This window comes from Gallinula chloropus (genome assembly GCF_964237585.1).
Source record: "Gallinula chloropus genome assembly, chromosome: 8".
Taxonomy (NCBI): Eukaryota; Metazoa; Chordata; class Aves; order Gruiformes; family Rallidae; genus Gallinula; species Gallinula chloropus.
This window is the reverse complement of record NC_140093.1, coordinates 10,558,061-10,576,028: the sequence shown is the minus strand read 5'-3', so window position 1 is coordinate 10,576,028 and position 17,968 is coordinate 10,558,061. Positions and strand designations below refer to the sequence as shown.

General features: G+C 44.8%; 1 protein-coding gene across 1 annotated transcript in view; it reads right to left on the bottom strand.

Annotated features, from left to right (window-relative positions):
• The window catches only part of MB21D2 (Mab-21 domain containing 2), a gene marked incomplete at both ends in the record, with an annotated part of 57,372 nt that extends 40,386 nt beyond the window's left edge, over positions 1-16,986 (bottom strand). Inside the window, one exon of the mRNA XM_084267292.1 lies at positions 16,776-16,986. Within this exon, the coding sequence (XP_084123418.1) occupies positions 16,776-16,986 (211 nt within the window). The remainder of the gene's footprint in view (positions 1-16,775) is intronic.
• Positions 16,987-17,968: the final 982 nt, after the last annotated feature.

Here is a 17,968-nt window from a genome sequence, read left to right as displayed (position 1 = left end):
GGTGGGAGGATGGGAGAGAGGGTGAAGCTTGAGTGCAAACCCATCCTGTCTATGCAATGGAAACAACGGGCCTATTTTTACCATAGGCTGAGGCTGGACAAGGAAATATGCACCTCCTTGGTCTGTATAGACAGATACCACCTGGGAAGAGGAAGGTCTCCCTGTACAGCAGAACATGCTTGTGGTGTGTCAGGCTGGTGGCCACTTCAGGGACTCACAGCACTTCCCTACCAAGGCAGGCTGTAGTCTGGGTTAGTTAGCTCTGTGTCTACCTCACTCAGGAGTGCTTCTTCAGAGTGCTTCTGGCAACTGATAGGTAAGGAGAATATGGGTGATGGGAAGAACAAGTCATAAACCTCAAGGCTGTATAAATATAAAAAGCAGCAAAGTGTACTCTGTGGCCACAGTAAGTCCCTTAGGGATCCTGAGATGCTTCTGGACAGAGAGCTGGAAAGCACAGGATACTTCTTCCTCCTTTAGACAGCTAACAGGATCCATCCCTTCCCACCACTTAAAATTCAATCCTGTAAGAGACTGCCGACTCCTCTGTACATCGGAAGCAACGGGGGAAGTGAACAAAGCCGCTTTACTTTCCTCTAATCTTTCTCCCTTGTGTGCCTGCACCAGATGGTGCTGAGCTGCAGGTTGGAGGGAGATGATAAACCCGGGGGGGGGGAAAAAATGGTTATATTAGGTTATAAAACAGCTGACCTTCAAATATGATGTCAGCTCCTGTTTAATTGATGGGACGGGTCCAGACAGACAGACGCATGCACACTGGGATGCCCATATTCAGCACCTTCCTTTCTAATACAGGAAGAAGCCACATGGCAGTGCCATCTAAATGGGCTGCTCAAACTTTGCAGGTATGAGAATAAGCAGAGAAAGAGTCAGTGTCTGCTGCTGTTGAGACAGGCTGATCCACTTTGGGAAAGTGTTCCTGATGGAAGTGCTTTTCCTTAAATCCCTTGCCCAGTATCACCAGTCTGATGATAACCAGGCTCTCCCACTGTAAGCAAAGTGAAATAACCCCAGAGTTAGAGACAGATCTTCCAGAAGAGTAAAATTATCAAAACCAAGGCATTTTTAAGCTTTTGGATATTCTGGTCCAGAGCTTTGCTTCTAGCTGCCATCACTGCAAACACGGCTACAAACAGTAGCTTTAAGCACCATGTTGAGGACTTGGCTTATCCTGCTTGGTCAAGTACAAGCTCTGAAAAGCTCTACCACAGCATACTGTACAATTCTGCAGCCTTTCTTCTGATAAGCTGATCTCAAAGATTTCCCACCAGCCTAGTGCTGGATGACTATTTTGTATGATGCCCAACTTTGGGATAAAGCAAGCAAAACACACTAACTAGTACTCCCGTTGGAGGAAGGGAAAGCCCCGTGCCAGGCTACTGCAAGGAAGGTGGAGCTGCATGAAATGTACAGGCCAGAGAGTGGGAAGCCCAGGGTGATTCTCTGCTTCTCCTGCAAACACATGCAATGCAAAGGCAGCATCTCCCTCTCATTGGCAAGGAAGTCATCTCCTGCCCACCTGCCACAGCTGCCTTTGCAAGCAGCTGAAAAGGGCTTTCAAGGCTATTAAGTGGTTTGAGAAACATTAGATTCTGATTTAGTGCTTTTAGTGCTCTCCAGGTAAAGGTGACAGACAACAGCCTTGGCTAGAAGAGTGTGCATCTCATGCCATACTCAAGGAACAGCCTGCGTTGTACACAGAGTCACAGGGCTCCATGGCCACGTTTCGCCTGTCTCAAGGGAAATCTATACTGAGGCTGCTGGTAGCAAGGGACAAAGCCACACTGAGTGACAACACGGAACAGTTCAGTATTTATTAGAGAAGTGCAAAAATGAAGTAGTTTGCTGTAAGCAGCCCAGTGCTCAAATACTGAATTTCAGTTTTCTTGCTGCTTCAAAGAGGCTTCAGTTGGGGAGGAACAAAGGCAAGAGCAGAGCCACTCGATCACTTGTGTCCCAGGGGAGTGTCTGCACCCAGACGCCAATACAAACATCTCTCCTGCACATCAGAGCCGTACCAGGTCTGCTTGGCTCTGGTCTCCAGAGCCAGGCAGATGCCTGGATGCTGGCCAGCACACAGGCCCCTCACCACACCACCGCCTGCTTGTCCTGGGAGCAGCTCTGTTGACTTCTGCTTGTCTTTCTCAGAAACCAAAGGTTGTCACAGGCTGCTGGCAGGAGAAGTGCCTTCCTAAGAACTCAGAAATTTTGCACAGAGCTTGGAATTGGGACAGCAGTGATTTAACACCTACCATTAAAAGCAGTTTAAAATTTAATGGCCAGAGCATAATAAATCCTATCCAGACATTTGCAGCTTGCAAGCCAGGCCATCAGCAGGGCAAAAATAGATTTGCTGCAAGGCAACCAGGAACAATTTTAAGTGTATTTTATAGAGAACACAAGCCCTGGATTGTCTCAAACCGCAGCTTTGTCCAGTGCCTAGATGAGAAGACACAGGGTCAGGAAAGGAGGTACTCAAGCAATCAATATTTGCCAGTTAAATTAGATGGGACCAAGAAATTAGGAATAAAGGAGAGCACTGCTGAACTGGCATGCAAAACTGAAGCATTACCTCTATTGAAGCAAAGCAGAACCCTAAAAATAACCTTACAATTTCCTCCGGAATCACACTAGGTTCTCATTTGGGTCCAGGTTGCTTCTTGGAACAAATTGCCCAGGGAAATGGTGGAGTCAATGTCCCTCGGGGTGTTTAAGAGAAGGTTGGATGAGGTACTTAGGGACATGATTTAGGAAGTAATATAGGTAGTAGGGGGACAGTTGGACTAAATGATCTTGGAGGTCTTTTCCAACCTTAATGATTCCATGATTCTTGTACTGCACTTAGCATCTCAAATAGTTTGGATCACTGCCTAGTTATCAAGCATGTCACTAAATAGCTGCACGTGTAGGAAATTCCATGATAACAGAGCTTGGATGACTCCAAGATGCAGTGCTGGGATCTTTCACAGATGCTGGTCACCATGGCTGTTTTCCATAGCAAGGACACACACTGGACTGCCTGCCTTTGTCAGCAGGTTTTCAAAGCAAACAGGATGACTTTTTACTACCCCCCAGAAGCAAAGACAGGGACTAAGGAGTCGATTCCTTCACCCCTTGTTACCATACCTGCAAGAAAACAAACCCATGGACTAGGGTGGCCTCGGTGTTCGAGACACACGGGACAGAGCTGGGGACAAAGCTGAGCAGGCAGTAGGGCCCGTATGACCAGCCTAGCTCCTATCTAAAGACAGGGTTGCTTTAGCATGGAGGGGACATCAAAAGAGACGTATGCATCAGCAACAGCAGCTCCATCCTCCCACAGACTTTCTCCTCTTACCTCCTTACATCAATAGCCCCTGTAATTTGGGTCAATACACCACTAACTGCAGTCTCTTCAGTAACCCAGTCACTGAAGTTTTAATGCCTTAAAAACAGTGATTGGGAGAGGGTGAGGGGTGAAGCTGTACTGTGCCAGGGAAGGGAAGAGGCCTCTCTCCAGCTCTCTGATGTTGGCTCCTGCTGTTCTAATGGAACCTTACCCAGGAAAATAAATCTTTAGTTAAAGAATGCTGCAAACAACTACAATGGGGCTTTATTGTGGCAATACCAACCCCACTGAAGCTTCTAAAGCTCTTGGTTGAACAGAGGGTGAGCAGCAGCAAGCCCACACTGTGCTGAAATTCCTAAAATTCCCCAGAGCAGGCAGGCATGCTCAGAGCAGGCGACTCAGTGGTTATTAGCTGAGAGTTCAGGTTCAGATGTGCCATGGGACGGAGGTCAGGGCACAGATACAGCTTCTTGTCTCTCCTGGGCTTTCATTTTAAAATCTTCAAGCATTCTCAGCATAGCATCCCTGTGTCCTCTCCCCACCCAGTATTGCATAAAGCAGCATTGACATTGTTGTTACAGCCTGAGTAAGTGCTGTAAGGTCTCTGGGGCTGGGGTGCAGGAGATCCACACTGCAGCAGCCTCCTGGGAGGTCTCATGAAAACAGCAGCGAGCAGCTTCTACCCTACCCCCCCTGATAACCACTACATCAGTGTGAGGGAGGAGGATGGCATTAATGCAGCAGGAATCAACAAGCCTGCTTGTTTCTTATTCCAAAGCGAAGACAAAGGTGGGGTTTGTTCAGCCAGGCAGTACAGCCAAGCCTTGCAATGATGGCAGGAAAAAAATGTGGGTATTTTTGATTTTGGTTTGGACCAAGTCCCTTGAAACAGGATAGGCATAGGAGTATTTTATCTAAAAAAAATTTAAAATGGGAAATGCAGAAGAAAAATACTCATAAGTGCTCTACACCTATCCATAACACTGTTCCCCTGGAGACAAAGGGGACTAGGAGAAGGGGAAAAAACGGGGGGGAAATGCAATGCTTCAAGCTTATTTCATCCTAACTTCAGAACAGGAAGGAGTCACTGAACCTTTCTGAGTTTTAGAACAGGAGAGAAATGGAAACAAACATTTGAATTTTGGGTATAATTTAGAAAAAAAATATGGCAAACTAACATTAAAAAAGCAGAGCTGAAATGTAGCAGGAAATCTGGACATAAACCGATAAACTATAAAAGCACAGGAACACATATAGCGATTGGAGAAAATGAACTGTGAAGGTAGAGATTTAATTCCTATTATTTGGCAGAAGTTCTCTGACATATCAGTCAAACCACGCAATGCTTTTTTTTTTTTTAAGCTATTCATTTGCAGTGTTTAATAGGAACATTTTCAGCCTTCGACTCTGAGCTGTACTTGGCAGCTGTAGTGCTAATCATCTGTTAAAATATCTTGCTCCTTCAGCTGACCAACTCCCTTAAAATGTCTTGTGGCACAAACCGATGTGCTGTTTGACCAGGAAATTAGTTGTCTTGGAGACATCTTCACATACAACAGCAGCTCAGTCAGTCACTTTGAGTGACGCTACCTAGCAATCTGCACATTAACTTCAAACAGAAAATGAGGATATCAAAGCCACTGGAAGAAAAATCATCACCTGCAAGAAACATGCTGTTCTTCTCCCATGCACTGCTAGCTGAAGGGAAAGCTGTAGCAAGATGAGAGTTTTGATCTCAAAATGAGCTGCTACCTCCTGGAGTAATTAGGTCACTAAGAGGCTAATGGTGTTCCTGTTCATATAACCATTTGTATGAAAATTATAATCTATGCTGCTCTTTCAGAATCGCTTTCAGGTCAAACCTGCAGGTATCACGTCAGAAAAAGGAAGTTGGCAAAAGGTTGGCTAAAGAGGCAATCCAGAAGTGCCACCATCTCGTTATGACTAAACCTCCTGGATCAGAAAGAAGGTTACAGCTACAAAGCAGGCAGGCAGCTCTACAGCACAAGGCATCAGTTTAAAAAGACTACCCAACATTTATTTCCAAGGTAAACCACTAAATCCAGGTTATTATGTGACCTGATAAAAAAAAAAGAAAGATGCTTATCTTCTAGTCACCCTAATGGAATGGCAAAAAGAGATGCTATTCTCACAAATAAAAAGTAGAGTAAGTCCTGCCTAGCTCAAAGATACAGGCAGAGATGCATCAAACTCCCCCTCACCAGCTCTACACACACACACACAAAATGCAGAGGCAGAAAGTGAGTGAAAGGCCAGACAAATGAGATTCATGCCTGTGCATGTATTACACCCTGTTTGGGATTCAGAATTGTGAACAATAGGACATAATATCTTTAATTGCCTTCAAAACACATCTCTTCACTGGCAGTAGGCCTACTGTTGGGCTTTTTCCTACCCCAAAGGACAGATTGGTGCTCTAGCAGGTGCTGGATCTGGTGAATCATGGATCAAAGCCACCCACCAAGCATCCTCAGTCCTCTGCAGCACATGGTCTGATGATCCAGCATAGTCAGAACTGACAGATGTTTTTATCTCCTGAGCCTTGAAGTCCACTGGGGATGGTGTTCCCCCAAGGCCTTATGCAAGCACAGAAGGATGTACTCTTAAGGCATCAACATCTTTGCTAACTCAGTAGCTTCTGAAACCACAGATCTGTTGACTGTGGGTCTGAATATTTGCAGCACAGAACACACAGGCAAGTCTCCTGCATAATTTTCTTGCTAGTAGCACATATGACTTGGAAGTTGTCCAGTTCCTGTGCAAACAGGGGTACATGCAAGGCTTAAAAACTTCAGGAAGAAAGACACTGTCCCTGTATAGAACGTTCCTGCCAACAGCTCCAGTTAAGGGGAAGAAGAAAAGCCGTGTCCCAGCTGTAATGAAACGTTCCCCTGGGCAGCAGGAAGAGTAGCTCTGCTCACAGAGTATTTGCATCTCAGCTGAATTAGTTAATGTGTGTTGAATGCTCTGGAAATTGTGAAGTGGTATATAAACACTAAGGATTGTTATTTATTATTGTCTTGGTGCACAACAGCGGAAACCAGTGCCATTTGCAGACGGGAATTAAGAACAACAGGAGGTCTATCAACATGCTGTGGGTCTGGGGATTCTGTTCATTTGTCTCCCCCACTCCCGTCTCCCTCAGACAGAAATGTCTTCCACAGGACTCCTACAATCCTCCCCAGGCAGGGCTGGCCTTGGGTCAGTGAAGCCAGTCACTGGGGAACAGCTCTGTTGAGAGGGAAAGAAACCCCCACCTGCACACCAAGGTTCTATCACTTCTCACCAGCTCTCTCCTGCACTCCAAAGCATGGTCATCGTTGCCTTGCACAGCAAGTATTTTGCCCCAAACAAATAATTTAGGTGGAAAGTAAGACAGAAAATTGAATAAATTAAAGGCACATACACGTTTCAAGGGAGAGAAAGAGAGAAAGAGTTAGTTTAAAAAAATGTTGAGAACCCAGTGGCATACACTAGCACAATAGAGCGATTCATATATGCCAGCGATGTCTTACAAGATTTGTCTCAGTGTAAGAGCAGATTTTGAGATGCCAATTCCTTTACCTGCATTGTTAAGAAGCAGCTTTGATAAAAAGATGATTCTAAACCTCCTGTCTGGAACTTATGTGAAGTGGTAAGAGGGATTGTCTAGTTTTTAAAGCAACTCAAGAGTGTCTCTTATGTTTCCAGAGCCAGAATTTAGCTTTAAGAAGATCAAAATCACTTCTTTTTTTAACTTTGATTTTCCAGAATAACTTAACTCTCAGCTCTGATAGTGTGCAAATAGTTTTGCACATTCACACAGCACATATTGATCCCTCCCCAAGATAATGAAAATAACTGCACAGACATAGTCATTGTTTGATACTACAAGCCTTTGCAAAGTGGTTATTTTCAGGAAAACATAGTTGCCTCAACTGCATGCTTTGCACATTCACAACATTCACAGGATAATGGGAAAGATTTGGGGTACAGGATCAAGATCTTACAGACAATGCAGCACATAAAGCAAGCCTCTGACAGATGCTCATTCAAACTGCAATAGTTCCTTTTTCTCAACACTGCACTTAGATGTGCATTGCAGTTTGCATATGGGAAAAAAAACAGCAGGTATTTGATTCAGAAGGTGCAGCTTGTTTAGAGACATGCTGCATACACAAGACAGTGTTGCATTCCTTTTATTTTCTTCTAGTTTCTGATTGCTTAGCACATAGTTGCCCTACTGTCTATGAAATACAGACATTTCAGCAACTCAGGCTTGGAGGGCATAATATCTAGGGGCCAATATCAATACCTGATCTGCCATTCAGCACACTGTATGCAACTTTCAAAAGGCAAATTTCAGAGACAGAAGGCAACAGAGCCCCTGAAGTGTTGTTACAGTGACATTCCCTCTTCTGTTTGCAGAGCTGCAAATTGTTTTATGAATACCATTCAAACAAAAGTTTAAAATAAACAGCAATTCACTGTCCATGCTGGAACAGGAACAAGCTCTGCTGGCTGTGTCACAAGGAAAAAACCACTGGTGAGTAGCTGTACAGCCATTCCCATGTAAAGATCCACATCCATACTCAGGCTTCAGCATCATATGTAACAAAGAGCAGTGGGTTTAGACACCGCTGAATCAATATAACCACACTGCTCTCAACACTGGCAAGGAAGAAGTGTATTTAGAAGGAGATTAGGGTATTTCCCCCCCTCCTCTCAGGACAAGCCTTATTTCATTTGAATACAGTCAGCTCCTTTGTTTGCTCTCAACTCCAGATTCCTCAGTGCACCAGGGGATGCTGTACCACCACATTCAAGAGTGGCAATGTACAAAAAAAGTTTACACAAGTTGGTTGCAAAGTACCCACAAGAGCTTGCAAGCTCCTGCAAAATGCCCTCTAGAACAGGTTCCTGTCGCACTGAGCTAGGGACAGAGATTAGAGTTATCAGCTTTGACACTCAGCAGGAATGTGTCACAAAGGATTAAATCATTATATCATGAAGTGTCAGCAAACGCAGCCTTCCTGCTGTTCTACCACTAAGTTATACATTAATTAGTGAGGTACAAAACAAACATGAAATATCTCCAAGCATCTGCCTGTGGATCAGTCCCAGCCAGAGCTATTAGCACAGGATTCATTTCCAAGAGGAGTCACTCAAAGCATCATCGGCTCTTCAAGAGATGCATTAAAATGCAGAGTATAAGTGCTGAAGGGAAAAGCACAGAAGCTAATTGCAGTGTTTGTCTTGGCATTTTTGATAGCTGTTTAATACAAACCCTTCCTCGCAACCTCAGCACCTGATTTTCTAAACAAGGTCATATATGCACCACTGATTAAAAACATCCTTCCCTGAGAGAGGTGTGGAGCGCTGTCGAAAGATCCTACAACAGGAACAGGAAATAGAAGAAACAGACATTTTAAAACAGCAAAAACACGTCCCTAACAAACTATGCAGCAAAGCAAGAACCTACTTTATTTCTACATGGTAACTGCCAGTGTTCCCTTCCCTGCTCAGCTGTTCTGGACCAAATCTTTTACAAATCTCAGTGAGTGGAAGATATTCTGCCATGGTCTGACTGCAAGCCATAGTAGAGAAGATCTAAGCAAGCCAACAATATCCCACAGATAAACCTCTACATCTCATACAAATCGTGACCTTAGAAAGGCATTTAAAAAATAAAAATTTTAAAAAAAAAGTTCTCTGCCAGTTCCTTATGGCTATCCCAGCAGGATTCCTCCCTTTGGCCATGTCTTGTACTTTCCCTTGCTATCTGTCCCAGACTGCTGCCCTGTCCTGTTTGGCATTGCCTGACTCTGCCAAATTACATCAGCATGCGGACTGTGGCCAGGCTGCATTCTTTAAACTAATTCATCCCAACTTTGTTTTGGGATTCCTTCAGTATAAAATAAGATTACTTGCTACAACTGCCTAACTGGGTCAGGTTGTAAGCTCTCTCACAGAGGATGAACTGCAGTTGATCTCGAGGCCACTACATCAACACCCAATGACAGAGCAACTATTTGCCTTCACTGTTTAAATACTTTCTGATGCTAGACTCTCAGAAAAAGACTGCCTTTCCCAGTTCAGTCTCAGAGGATTGCATCCTATCATGAAGAACAGCAATACCATGAGGTCCCACTACCCCAGTAGCACCTCACTTTCACACATTGCTGAAGCACAGGAGGAGACCTGCTGGTAGCACCAAGGTCCCACTGCATATTATTATATTCAGAAACTTGTGCAGGTCTGTGTAAATTTGGGGAGAGCTCAGAGTGGAACATAGATCTAGGGCGTCCTCACTCAGTGTTTTACCTGCAGAGTGATTTTCTAAGGGTGAAATGTTCCTCCTGTTCTACAAGCTGAAGTCACACAGTGCTGTACAAACTTCTGCCCTCAGCCCTAAACATCAGTGGGTGGAAGTAGCTACTGATGCTGTTTCAAAGACACAGATATTATGAACCTTAAAGTACTTAATCACCCCCACTCAGTGATATGCGAATTGTACTTTCAACACCAGCATGCTCACAACAAAATGCATTAATAACCTTCTAATTAAATGCTATAAATTAGATTTAAAATCATACTGTTTAACAGGTGAAATATAACACATTAACAGGATTGTTGCAGCTTCCTTAGCATCAAGTGTTTATTAAAAGCTCAAAAGTCAAATTCACTGGGGAGAAGGGAATGTATCTTCCTCAAACTAAATGCTACATCACACGTTGAATCCCTTACAACCAAAGTCACTGCAATGGTGCTCTGAAAGAACCACAGGAAGTTTATCTAATGCAGAAGTACATGATTCAGGGACTTGTCAGGTTGGCTGAAGTACTAAGGCACAGATTAATCTGCTCAGTCCAGGACAATTTCTATTTGCAGTAAAAGGGAATGCAACAGAATGGTTGAAATGAAAGCAAGCAGTGGAGTTCTCTTTATTAAGGAAAGCAAAATCCATAGCAGCATCTGTCAATTGGAACATTCAGCTGCTGCTGAAAGATTTATTTTGAATGTCTCATAAGCTGCCTTCCAGTTGCATTAGCAAAGAAAGAAGCCAACCCTCTTATTTTTGTTAGTCAGACGGACAGGTTTGTGCTAACTGAAGTCACAAACCTTCACCAGATATAAAATCCATAGTTAAGGTGGGGAACATATGCAGTATGATTGCAAGTTCCAATAAAGCTTCCTGAACTCACATCACACTACTAGTGATCAGAACAAGACTTGGACAAATAATTCAAGACACCCACCCCAAGCTCATTTTTCAGCTCTCTCACCCTTGTTCCCGTGCAGGCACACTCCTCATTTCTCAGTAAGAAGTTTCTGCAAGTACAACATCCCAATCTGCCTTTGGCTTTAGCTCCTGTGCTTTTCCAAGGAAAAAAGCAGGGCAGATACCTTACTTCATTTCCCCAGAACTCCATCTACTCTACTGTTTGTTTCATACCTCAAAGACAGGCAAATTAGAGAAAGTCTCAATGTAAATATAACATGTTGCACAGCAGAATGGACCATTACCCTCGGGGAATTTTATCTCCTTGTTCAGATGATAGAAGGGAAAGCTAGTGATGGGCAGAATTAATGGTTCCCTTTTAGGATATGAAACTCAACCCATCCCAGCTGTAAGCTGCTACGGGAAAACCTGCCTCAGAAGGTATGTGACCCCACAGAAGCCATTCAACTCTTAAGCCTCTCTTTTCATAAGAAATGAGCTACAGTCCTTGCTTCTCAAGTTAGTTTCATCCACTAGCATCACCCAGCCATAGGCAACCGACTCAGCGGCAGGTCATTTTTCTTAGACTCAAAGAGAGTGGAGAGGTCTATGCTAAAGCCTCTACCTGGAGCTACCATCGCAGGGTCTCACACAGACATGGGTGGAGGCACAGTCGCCATCTCCATCACTGTTCACAGTGTCACAACTGAATCAGCCCTGGCAACTGAAGCCCCTCGACTAGAGGTGAAAGCTCATCTCTTGGCCTTAACCACACTTCTTCCTGGCACGTTTTCACCTAACCAATCCTACTGAGTGCCAACAGCTGCTGTCCGATCTGGGCAGAGAAGGGAACACAGGAATGGGTTTGAGAGATGTGCCTGCAAAAGCCATCTTTGCAGCAAAAAGACTGGGACACGCACTGGGGCAAGAATATACATGTCAAGGTCCAAGAAAAGATGCAAGAGTTTTAGCTGTACAGGAGATGATTAAAGCCAGCAGAAACCTGGCATGTATCAAATAGTAATTAAGAAACACAATCTCAACTATCAAAAATACTTGCACAGCTTGGAGAAAGTCCAGGCAGGACAATTACATTCTGAGTCTCCTCTACACTGGACTCTGCCTATGGGATGCTCTGGGTCTCTTGAGTACACATCCATCCTATAAATCACCAAAGCTATAATAAAACATTTCCTCCAGTCTTCCTGAGCAATTCTGTATTTGCCTTTAATTTAACTTCACCTACAAAAATAGCCAGCTGCCTAAAAGAAAGTCGAACAACTGGTTTCTGACTAGAATTGTTCCAAATGTTTTAGCATTCATGCAGTCATGTGGAAGAAAAAAGGAAAAGTCAAAAACCCAACAACTCATGTATCCTGGTTACCATCCTCCACTATAATTATAAAATTGCCCTTAAAACATAATTGCATAATTGGGCTTGGCAAGTATTCACCCAAATCTTTTACAAATATTTCCACAGACTGAAGGAACAGGCGGTGGGCAGTCTGACAAGCCTGCCATGAGAATTTGTGCCCTTAGGACATGTTCCTAGCTATTACACTAAATACTCTGCATCACAGCCTAATGTTTCAAAACAGTAGTTGAGCAAGTGAAGTACCAGCATCTTAAAACAAATTGAGAAAAAGATTTTCAAGCTATTTTCACTGCACACATACAGCAGCAATCCCTTTGAACAAAGAGACAGAGGAAGCTACGGATCCTTTTTAACTAGTTACACAGAAAGAATCCCCAGTTAGATGGAACTGGTTGACTTCTGGTAGCTGTAACCAAAGAGGAGCTACCAATGCCTTGCTAGGTTACCTTAGCATCACAGCACCCTGTCCCATAAGAAAAAAACCAACACAAAACCCCCACAACCTCAAATGCAAATACGGAAACATGAAGGGAGAGAGGAGACCCAACAGAAGCCAGAAATGGAATCTGCAATACAGTAAGGTTGTTTTTTAAAAGCTGTACATTATGCATTCAGCAGCACAGGGAATGCCAGCAGGGAGCCTTTATTAACATAGGCCTCGGAGTACAGTGCGCTCCTATCATGATTGGCCTCTCTTGAGAAAAGGCACACACACACAAAAGACTTAACCCTAGAGAGATCACTCCAATCCTGTTGCTATTTCATCAGCTCGACACCACACCAGAAACCAGAGAATGTCTGTCATGTATCACAGACAAACAGGTAACATGTGCAACAACGCCTGAAATCTAACCTACAATAGAAGCTTTCATCAGCAAGGGAGGGAAAGGGAGAAAAAATGCTGCACAAACCCACACAACAGTCACATTACCAAAGTTGTAGCATGGGACAGAGGAGAACCATGAAATGGTCCTGTTTTACAAGATGCTAATAAAAACCAGCTGTTGCCAGGACACCTGTGGTCCCAGCACAGCATTCTGCACCTCCACAGCACACATTTTAGGGGGCTATCAGACCAAGAAACAGCTGGGAGCCTTGCTACTGATGCAGAGGCCCAGCAGCATAACTCACTCCATTTGGAAAGTTGGTGTTGGCAGCAGAAATCCTTTGCTGATGCCAGCTCTGCCTCCACGATGAGACTTGCCTCTATCACAAACACTTGTTAGCACACCCAGCTCAACACGGGCCAGACACCAAAGAAAAGGGAAATGCTCTCAGAATAGGCTCACCACCCCTCCTGTATCAGGTGCTGATACAAGCTCTCTAAGGTCTTGTCAACAGCTCCAAGTCACAGCTGGCTGCATATCCTCAAAGTAATAGCCTGTGCTGGTGGGCAGCTCTGGTCCTCTCAGATGCAACAACTGAAGGGACAAAAAGATACGCTAGAGACCTTTTTAAAAAAAAAAAAGTACTTTAGCAGCAGTTTAAACAGGTCCTTCCCCTGATTTGGGGGAGAGAGGGCAATGAGAGTAAAGATGATGGCATGAAATGTTCTGATCATTCCTCTTCTGACTCTACAGAGCAGAAAAAAATCTCATGATAGGAAAGGGAAACAAAATACCAACCTGAAGAGCTTGAAAACTGCTCTAGAAGGCTGAATGCCAGTCTGTGCCTAGGGTGGCGCAAAAAGCTCTGTATCATCTGTATTTATTCATATTTCCTTGCTCTTTTCTTCTCTTGTTAAAAAGTAAAACACAAAAGTCAGTATCCCTAATAGCATGATCTCATTTCAGGCAGCAATAGCACTAGAAATTTCAAGGGGCTGTTTAATATGCAATGTTCTACTTCCCAAGAGCATAATAGATGGCTGTTTTTAAGCCTAGCACATCTGTATGTTACAACACTTTTCTATTTAGATGCTGAACAAAAAGAGACAGGTAGTGTTTATTAAAGAAGTTTCCTGGAGGTACTTGCACTGCAGAAGAATGTTCTCTAGGCCAGGGACGCCTAAAAGGTTTTCTAATACAAGCGCTATGCACCTCTCATCACAATAGCAAGTGCTTTAAAAATTGAAGTATCATTGACTATAACATTATTACTCAATAAAAATAGTTCTTTATCACTCTCTAAGTGCAAAAAAAACCCACCCAAAACTGAGTCACAGGGAGAGTAAGTAATTAGCTCCTTTCCTGACTGGCGGGCAAAGGCTTGGTCCCCCAGTCACTCCCAGGCAGCCAAATGCCCTGAACACAAGACTTCACTCGTTTTCTTGATTAATCCTGTCTTTCTCTCCTTTGAGGCTCAGTTATAACGGTGTCAAAGAGAGAAGTAATGATCAGGCACAGCTGCACCCAAGAAGTTGTCCAGCAAAGACACCAGAAGATGCCTGTTGTTTCAGTGGAAGGTGTTAGCAAGGCCCATGTGGTCTTAGTGGCTACAAATGGGGTGCCCAGGAATCACCCACCTTCAGAACATACTCACCTCCCCCACCAGACAGATAGGTCACTTACAGCCCTATACTAATGCTCAGGCCACAAGATTGTAGACAAAGGCATAACGAGCAGAACCTCTCCCTAATTTTATCATAGCCCAACTCTTGAGATCTCACAGAATGCAGCTGCTAATAGCCAGGGCAAAACAACACAGACAAAAAAGAGTTAATATAAACAGAGAGAAAAGATCTGACCTAGAGGGCGAGCCATGCAGAGTACAAACATCTGAGGATCTGCACAAAGTCTCCTCTCCTATCATTCATCCACCAATTACGCACCAATGTAATTAAATCAGGAAAGCTACGTTTAATTTTCCTATCATCGCCCGATGAGATAAGAGCAGTACGTATGGGAGGGATCAGGCACAGGGGAAAGAGCTATTTATTAATAAGTTAAATCCTTTTAGATTTAAGAGCCTCTCTGGCTAGGAAGGGTCTGATCCACAAACACAACTTCTGGGTCTAATATATCTCCATTTCTATCCTGGGCTTGGTCCTTAACTCTCTTCTTGGCTTTCAAGTCTCATTAAAATAGACAGACATAACTTAAACAGAAATATACCTTTTGTTTAAATCCCATTTTTAGTCTATACATTTAAATCCAAAGAACACTCATCTCCTAGCCATTATATTAACAAAGACAGCCACATTAATTTATGATTGTTTCTAAACAGCCTAAGGCTCCCTGTTCTCATGACCAGCAAGGCATTAGGGTCCATTTGCAGAGACAGAAGGCATGCTCCAGCCTGTTCTGTCTTGCTTCTATTGCCTTCTCCTGCATGAGGCAGGAAGAAAATGCTGTGGTGGTCCCTATCCCCTGCAAAGACTTAAGTAATGCTTAAGCAGGATCATACAAAGCTTTCTGTACCTGCTAGCCAAACACACAGAACTGCTGCTCTGGCTGTTTTCTCTCCACTCTGCTTCATCCCATCCAGCTCTGCTTCCTCAGGCAGTTATTTAAAGCCCCAATTGAAAAATGTATCAGATCATAATAGTGGATGACTTCCTCAGGATCAGGTTTCAGCAACAAAAATCCTACAGGCTTTGATGTAACCATGGCTTCACCACAACATTTTCTTTTTTTTTAAACAGGAAGGGAAAAATATTTATAACAGCAACTATAAATATACATGTTACTGACTTTTCAACTTGTTGTCCTTTTTCTTAAGCCAAATTTAGCCTGCTATATCCTGCCCAGCCCTTGATGAAAAAGCAATCCACACTCAAAACTCTGCAGACCCCACAGCAGACAATCATACATACACAGGTATCCTACTGGATAACCAGATGGACAGGTAGGTTCTTGTTTAGTGAGTGTAGGTATGTCCATGAACACAGAGGAAGTATTCTATTATAGCCACCACCCCTGACACCAAAAATAATTATTATTGCAATAGGCTTTGTGCTTCTGAACAAGTGATGTGGTTTATTCACTGTACATGTAGACCATACACTCGGTTTGTGCCAAGTATGCTTCGAGGGTGTATGTGCACCTCTTAGCTACAAAGAATCATTCACTGGCCACACCTGCTGTTTACCCATGTCCTTATTTTACGTACAGGAGTGTTTGTGAGACTGATTCAAGCCTGGATGACTGATTTTAAGGTCCAACCTGCATGTTAAAGAGCATCCTTTCGTATCCTGAAGGCTCTCGTTCGTGTGAGGGATTTCTTAGTCAAAACAAAGTAAATATTTATCGGAAACTGACTACCTAGAGGATCAGAGTTGTTAGTCATTCCCCTGGTAATCTTAAGAAGCCTTAGTCATGCCGGAGCCTAGGTGATTTCTGCAAGGAACAGCACGTTTCACCCGGGTTTAAGGATCCCTGCCCGCGATTCAAAGTTTCACGCAGATGAGGACTCCCTGGCCACAATCTGACTTGCTCCACTCGCAGCAAGTTTTGCAACCTAAGCAAGAAACGCAATTCAGAGGATGCTCCTGTACGAGCATCGGCCGGTCTAATAACCAAAATAAGCGGTCCAGAAAAACAAACAAACAAAAAATCTCTGCCTCCTACAGCTTTGATAGTTGGGGGAAAAACAATGAAGGGTCGGGCTCGGCTCGCCTCCTGCCCTGCTCGCTCGGCGTTTCTCGGGCACCGGCCAGCTCTGCGATCCAGCCTTTTCTCTGTGCTTGTAAATACATCGCTGCTAAAGGCTATGTGGATAGGAAAAAATAGTTTCCTGGGGTGAGACGTGCCCTGCGGCTAAAGACTCCCAGCCCGGCGCGCCCGCGGCGCGGGGAAAGGGTCCGCCGGTGCCGCACCGCCGGGGAGCGGTGCCCCGGGGTCCCCGGCCGGCATCGCCGCTGCCCCCGCCCCGCGCGGTCCCTGCCCTACCCAGCATGGAGAAGATGAAGTCCTTGGCCGTGTGGATCTCCAGGGCTCGCTGATCGTCGTACTCCCTCTGGTCATGCTTGGTGAATTCCTGGATGAGTTTATTCAATTCCTCCACCCTGGCTCCCGATCGGAAATCCAGCTCCGGGAAGGGCGGCTTGCTGGTGGTGCCGGCGGACCCTGCCTTGCTGGCGAGAGGCGCCGCCATCTTCATGCAAAGGAAAGGGAAAAAAAAAAAAAAGGAAAGAAAGGGAGAGGCGGAAAAAAAAAGAGAAAAAAAAAAAAAAAAAGGAGGGGTTAGTAATGTTGCAATGGAAGAATGCGAGCGGCGCCGCAGCGCAGCGGCGAGCCCGGGCGCGGGGGCTGCCTGCCTGCCAGCGCCGAGCGGGGCCCGGGAAGCGCGGAGCGCCGCTGGGCGCCGCGATCAACAAGCGGCCGCGCCGGCTGAGCCCCCGCCCGCGGCACCGCGGAGCCGCCCGTCCGCCGCCGCGCTGGGGGGGGGGCCGGGCCGGAGCCGAGCGGCGCGGTGCCGCCTGCTGCCGGGGGGCTGCGGGGGGGCTTGTTGCTCTGCCGGCGTCACGGCGGGCGGGGGCTGAGGCTGGAGCCAGAGCTCTGGCTCCGGATAAAATCCCTCTTTTTTTAAAATTAGATTTAATTTTAAACTTCAGCAAAAGCCTTGTCCTGCAAGTGGATTAATAACGGGGTGGGAACTCTGCTCCTCCCACATGTTCCTGAGGCATTCTGCCTTTATTCCTTTCTTGCTCCATAAGGCATCCTGAAGATTGTTTTATACACACACACACATATATATATGAAATAATGTTATCGTATGTTTTAGAAGCAATGAGCAGGACAAAGTATCCTAATTGAAACACTTAACACCAACCCTGCCTAGAAGCTCCTGGGAGCTACATAGACAAAGGGTAGGAAGGAAAATGGGATCTCAGAAGACTTGGCTGAGGTCAAGCAGCCAGTGCAAGGAGCCCAGACCTCTGATCTCTATCCATTCCCCCATCAACAAGACTACATGCTTTTCTTCTGTATGTATTTTTAATGCCTTATAACTTTTCAACCTGCAGTGTTTTCCTCCTTTTACCCTAATCTTCAGTTCCTTGTCCCATCTTGAACATATAGAGCACAATCCATTATTTACCTTAGTACATCCACTGGAAGAACTGTCTGTCTTCCTGCCGAGG